Source organism: Microtus pennsylvanicus, chromosome 21 (assembly GCF_037038515.1).
Source record: "Microtus pennsylvanicus isolate mMicPen1 chromosome 21, mMicPen1.hap1, whole genome shotgun sequence".
In the NCBI taxonomy this organism is placed as follows: Eukaryota; Metazoa; Chordata; class Mammalia; order Rodentia; family Cricetidae; genus Microtus; species Microtus pennsylvanicus.
In genome coordinates, this window is record NC_134599.1 from 23,920,168 (window position 1) to 23,926,265 (window position 6,098).

At 46.0% G+C, this 6,098-nt stretch overlaps 1 protein-coding gene across 3 annotated transcripts in view; it reads left to right on the forward strand.

Annotated features, from left to right (window-relative positions):
* The window catches only part of Rasgrp3 (RAS guanyl releasing protein 3), a 98,870-nt gene extending 93,115 nt beyond the window's left edge, over positions 1 to 5,755 (forward strand). For all 3 annotated transcript variants that reach the window (XM_075955038.1, XM_075955039.1, XM_075955036.1), the window contains exons 15-18: positions 1,083 to 1,119; positions 1,368 to 1,493; positions 1,812 to 2,173; positions 3,814 to 5,755. In XM_075955038.1, the coding sequence (XP_075811153.1) occupies positions 1,083 to 1,119; positions 1,368 to 1,493; positions 1,812 to 2,173; positions 3,814 to 3,822 (534 nt within the window). In that variant the 3' untranslated portion in view covers positions 3,823 to 5,755. The remainder of the gene's footprint in view (positions 1 to 1,082; positions 1,120 to 1,367; positions 1,494 to 1,811; positions 2,174 to 3,813) is intronic.
* The last annotated feature ends 343 nt before the right edge of the window (positions 5,756 to 6,098 follow it).

The window sequence follows — 6,098 nt, forward strand, 5'->3', positions numbered from 1 at the left end:
GAGCATGAGTTTCCTCCACCTTCCTATTTAAGGATTAAGGTGTCGGTGATGTTAGGAATATTTCCTAACATGAGCTCCCTGCCGATGCAAAATTCCCAATCAAGCCAAATCAAAACAAGCCAAATTAAGAAATATCCAGGTTTAATGGGAGTTCTGCGCTCCGAGGGGGAACCGGGAACCTGCGCAAAATGCAACCACCGACCACCGGAAGGAAGAAAAAGGGACTATGTGTTCCTCTTTTGGGAGATCATTTAAATACCCAGGGAGGGGGGGTCAGGACCTGGCCTGCTGGGATTTGGAGTCCAGACCAGGCCTGGGGGCTGGGATAGATTCAAGGGCCTGGGGCCTAAGATCCCAACTTGACAGGCGACAAATTGAAACTGACCATTTAGGGAGAATATGGCTGTTGTTTCTTCTAGTTCCTGGGAGGGTCGTATAAAACGCTTAGTTTCAGCTTTACAGTGTGGAGCTTTAGTATGGTGCTTATAGTCTGATTTTTATTCTGGTGTGTTGAGGTCTTTTATAGCAACTATGTCCTTCATAACGCCTGTAGCTTTTATTTAGCAGTCACTTCCTACTAGCTAACTTCGTGAAAGTCACCATGTCCTTGGCTGGCAGAGTAGGAGGCTTTGTGACTTCTCCCGCAGCCTTGCTGCAGACGTGATGCGTAAGATCAGTCGCCCATTCTTTACCTGGCGAGTTAGTTAAGTGCACGCGGAGACTGCTACAGCTCCTGCAGGGGGCGCCAAAGCAGCCCGGATCATAAAGGAAGACAGGAAGGCCGGCTGGTACACTTCTACATTTGGTTTCAGAGTCGCTGACATCTGAGCAACATATCAACTTACTAACTCTAATTTTCCATGCCAACTACCAGTTGGCTCTGAGAAAGAAAAGGGAAACTGTCACCACAGCTGAAGGGGCTGGGAGAAGGCTCCTCTTCCAAAGGAAGGGTGTCCAGAGCAGCTACATCCTGTTTGTGAGCTGCCAGTCACCCAACTTCCCAGGGCTTCCTTTTCCATGGCTTTGTTTTCTTTCTAGGCTTCTCTTCCCATGTCCTGACGTTCCTTTGTCTTCTGTTTCAGCTCTGGGGCATAATCAAACAAGGCTACAAATGCAAAGGTAATACCTGTTAAGACACGGACATTTGGGGTAGGAAATAAATCTGTCGGATTAAACCGTACACGCTCTCTTGGCCGGATGGAGAACTTGGGTCTCTTGGGACAATGGAAGCTGAAGGGTTAAAAGTGTGCTGAAAGAAGGCTCTAAACTTCCCAACTTCATCCCTGAAATCCAGATGTGGGGGAGGGGAGGGTCAGACACGCATGCTGGCTTCGCACTCATCTGTGGCACCTTTGGGATCTTTGCAGACTGTGGCGCCAACTGTCACAAACAGTGCAAAGACCTCCTGGTTCTGGCCTGCAGGAGACTTGCCCGGGCACCTTCGCTGGGCAGCAATCCTGGGTCGCTGCCTGGAAGCCCAGCCTTGCCCCCAGGTAAGCATCTCTATGTTTTTCACTGCCATGGTGTCTCTCCACACCTGTCTGTCATCTGTGTTCTGTGTCTACTTAGGGGTCTGAGTCCTATAAGCAGCGAGGCTAGTTGCTTTCTTAGAGTTCTCGGAATGCTAACCCCTTAATTCTTTGGCCTTTTTGGTGAACTCACTAACATGCTCACCTGCTGATATTTTAATTCTAGCCACGCCGGTTCCTCTGAGACCTTGCATATCAGATTCCTGGCATCTTTACTAACAGTGATGGTTTGCTATTACACAGACTGACGTCAGGTAACAATCACTCTCCTCTTCCTTCTAGTGCAGGATGAAGTGTTTGAGTTTCCTGGAGTCACTGCTGGACACCGGGACCTGGACAGCAGAGCCATCACACTGGTCACGGGCTCTTCTCGTAAAATCTCCGTGAGGCTACAGCGAGCCACCACTAGTCAAGCTACGCAGACAGAACCTGTGTGGTCAGAGGCTGGCTGGGGAGACTCGGGGTCCCACACATTCCCCAAAATGAAATCCAAGTTCCATGACAAAGCAGCTAAGGACAAAGGTTTTGCCAAGTGGGAAAACGAGAAGCCCGTGGCACAGCCTGGTGTGAATGTTGTAGACCGAGGCACCGCATTTGAACCTGACCAGGATGAAGGGCAAGATGAAGCCAAACAGGATGGTGAGGTCAGTGCTGTGAAACCACAAGTAGCATCAGAAAGGAGGAGACTGAGGGTGCTGATATGGGCATGGTGGCTCTGGACAATAACCTCATGGCTTCCAAAGCAGTATGACTGGAAATCAAGATGCATCCCTTTGAGAGCTACTAGCTAGTTATTGGACCCCAGAATGATGATTTCTCATCCCTTGGGTCTGTTTCACCATGCAGAAAATGAAAATAGAATTCCGCAATGTGAGGAGGTCATGTCTATATTGCAATGGTGCATCAGGGTCCCGTAACTGTTGCATATGTTCAAAGACCAGTGCACTACACATTAGCTTCATTTCCCAAGCCAGAGTCAGGCTCAAACTCAGGGAAGACATGTAAACAGAGAGTTAGATTCTTGCCTGTGCTAAAACAGAGTCACTTAATGGTGTTGCAGAAAAAAAAGAGGGGGTGGTAATCCAAGATGTGGAGGCTGGAAGGTTCTACAAAGTGGGCTCTGTCACCCAAGAGTCACATCCGGGTCACCCTAAGTAAACTGGTATGCACATGGAATGTTAGAATCTGCTGAAATTATAAACCGATTCAAGAGGGAGATAATTCAATAGTCAACAGTCTATGGTGTATTAAGAAAATAGATTTGGGGACATCAAATACGCCTAATCTGTAAAGTAATGCAATTATTGGTAAATCAAATTCACACTGTATGAATATGTATTATGAATATACAGTGTACCTATAGAAAGCCAAACATATACATATATATGTACCTACATCTTCTAAGTGCCCTTCTATATGTTATAGAAAGAATTTCTGAGATGGAAACATTCGAACAAGGAGCATTTTAAAGGAGGGACCAATGTTTCGTGTAGCACCCAATGGGAACACCTCGTGTACTGTATATGAACTCTAGGCTCACAGAGTAAGACGTCCATGTGCCGAGTGAATGATCTGGTTCTCTTTAGAATTCGTTTGTTTGTGTCTGAGTATTTCATGTATGTGTGTATGAATATGTGCACCTGTGCACACGTGCCTAGGTGCAGGCGCGGAGGTCAGAAATAGGTGTTAGGTGGCTTCCTCTCTCTCTCCCTCTCCTCTCTCCTTTTTATTTTATTGTTTTTCTATTTTATTGGGGGGTCTATCTCTGAATCTGGAGGTCACGTTTTCCTCTGCTAGGCTGGGAGTTAGGTAGCTCCAGCAGTCCAGTCTTCTTGTCTCTTCCACCACCATCTCAGAGCTGCAGTTACAGGGCTTCCCAGGACATCTAACTTGCTACAGGGCTGCTAAATTTCAAGCTCTACTTCTCATGATTGTGCAGCAAGCACTTTAAAACACTGGCCCATCTTTCTGATACCTTCCATTGCTTTGTCTTGTTTTTGTTTTTAAGTTTATTTTTGTGACACGGAGTCACACTAGGTTGCCTGGGACTAGCCTCCAATTCCTGGGCTCAAGGGATCCTCCTCTGAATCTAAGGTAGCGGGGATCACAGGCTCAGGCCCTAACTGTTTGGCTCTATGATCTTTTAATTCCCTCCTAGATATGGAAACTACAAGGACTGGTCATTGGTCTTCCCTCACGGTCGCCTGGAAAACAGCATTTTAGGAACACCCTGCTTTTGTTAAATGAGACCCAACTATGCAACAGGCTTTGGTTTGTCTTGCAGGATGGCTGAGATCAAGCTGGGGATACTAAAGGCAATCATGTCAGCTTTGGGGAAAAGAAAAGCTGCGGGAAGCATTTCCAGCTCTGGGAGCAGCCTGGAAAAGAGATGCGCACATGTTCACGGCTTCCTGTCATCCTGGGATCTCCGTGACTGGACTACAGGACAGAGGATTTATCCCGACTCTGAACTATTTATTTCCCACACTCTGCCCCTGCTGAGATGCCACAAACACTGTTATTTGTAGTGGGCAGTTTCTCACACCTCTCTAGAGCCGTTTATACACTGGGAAGGCAAGCTCCGGCGCATGTGTGTGATATCTGCTCTCTAAATTCAAAACTTGGCCCTTTTGGATAACGTTATTTTTATAAATCGGTGTGCGTGGTGTGTGTGTGTGTGTGTGTGTGTGTGTAGGGGTATTTCATAAGGTGTTGAGATTGAGCTCCTTTGCGTACCTTTTAGATGGGACTGGGACTTGAAGTTTCGCTGAGGGACAAAGGCATTCTTCAGACTCTGGAAAGCAGTGATTCCTCTGATGCCAGTTAGCTGTGTGATATTTCGACTGTCTTACCACACAGTGGCTGTGGTGTGTATTGCCTAGGTCTCACCAATCCTGCCTCACTAAGGAGAATCACAGCCCCCAAGCTCCCCTAGTAGTCCTACTAGCTACAGTGGGGAAAAAAATGGTATGCCTGGACACCTAATTGTGTTCCCAATCTTTCTGAGGATTCCCAAAATAGAATGCTAATTACGAAATCAAATCGAGTTCCAAGGGATAAAATTTAGTAGAAAACAAAACCAAAAACCAACCAACGAAAAACAAGCAAACCAACCCCACTGAATTTGTAGGTGAAAAAGAGAACACCAGCTTGGAAAGCCTAAAGCAGCCTGAAGGTTTTAGATAACTTCAGGATGCAAAGGTAACTTAATTTCTTCCTAATAAATTCTTACCCACAGTTAAAAGAATATTCACAGAAAGAAAAATTACCATAAGCTTCAACTCTGGATTGATATTCTAGTTATGAGTTTAAATTATTAATAATTTAGATGTCTTCCTTTGGATGTGTATCTTATGATAGTGATTCTTGATGCTTAGAGATGGAGACAAAGCTGGGATGGGGTTACACCCCTCTGTCTTTCCGCTTGGGGCAAGGGTAGGATGACCCTCAAGTCTGAGGTCAGCCTAGGAAACTTAGCAAGATTCTGTCTAAGAAAAATTGAGGTGGTTGAGTCTGTCACTGAGGGGACCATCTGGTGCCCACTGACTAGTCTTTCACAGAAGTACCCTGGTCCACACTGGAGGGCTACTGTGTATGTATCCGATGTAAAAACTAACTGGTGGTTCTGCTCTGGTCCTTAGAGACCGGGAGCATGAGGACATGAAAGCTAAGTGGTTCTGGTATCTTTAGGTACCGTGTGGGTTGGGAACTGAGCCCAGGTCCTCTGGAAGAGAAGTCAGTACTCTTCACCACTGAACTATCTCTCCAGCCCCAGTTCCAGGGTCTTCAATCTTTGGCAGAGCTGATGTAATGTACTCCAGCGGCTCTGGAATGGGAAAGGATCTGGACTGGGAATACTGAAGAGTAAGTCAAGTCATTAATAGGAGCTGAGATTAAGCTGGAAACGAACTGATTTAACAGTGTCAAGCGCCTCTAAGGGCAGTGCTGTCGGGTCTGTGTATATACACTATCTGTTACTAGTCATACATACAGCTAAATGCATGTTAACAAATTAAAGCAGAAAATGGTAACTTAAGTACAGGAAACCGTTCTGGAGAAAAGATCAGACAGAAACCCGTTAAAGAAGGTTGGACTTTTTTATATTTCTTTTCAGAGGAGTTAGTTCACTTGCCATTTGGCTTGGATATTTAAGAGTTTTCATATACATAAGGAATTTTGTATTTCCAGTCTTCCCATGATAAGGAAACAAAAATGTACCTTTAATGAAAAATAAAACACAAGCAAAAAAAAATATTCCGTGTGTTCTATGTGTGTATGTAGCATGTGTTTGCCTGGGCACTGTGCAAACGTGAAGGCTATTAGTGCACTGAAGAGGAACCGTAGTCCATAAAGAACTTGTTGTTCTTATTGCTCCCTTTCTTGCCTGCGGGGTTAGAGAGTGGAGACGTCACGCGAGGAAAGGAGACACAGACACGCGGCGGTCCCACGTGGGTGCACTTTAATGGGGGAGGGGTAACGACAGGTAAGGTACAGGTGTGCAGAGACGAAAGGAGAGGGGGGAAGAAGAGAGGAGAGAGAGGGGGCTCGTGGCAACCCCGCCTTTTAAGG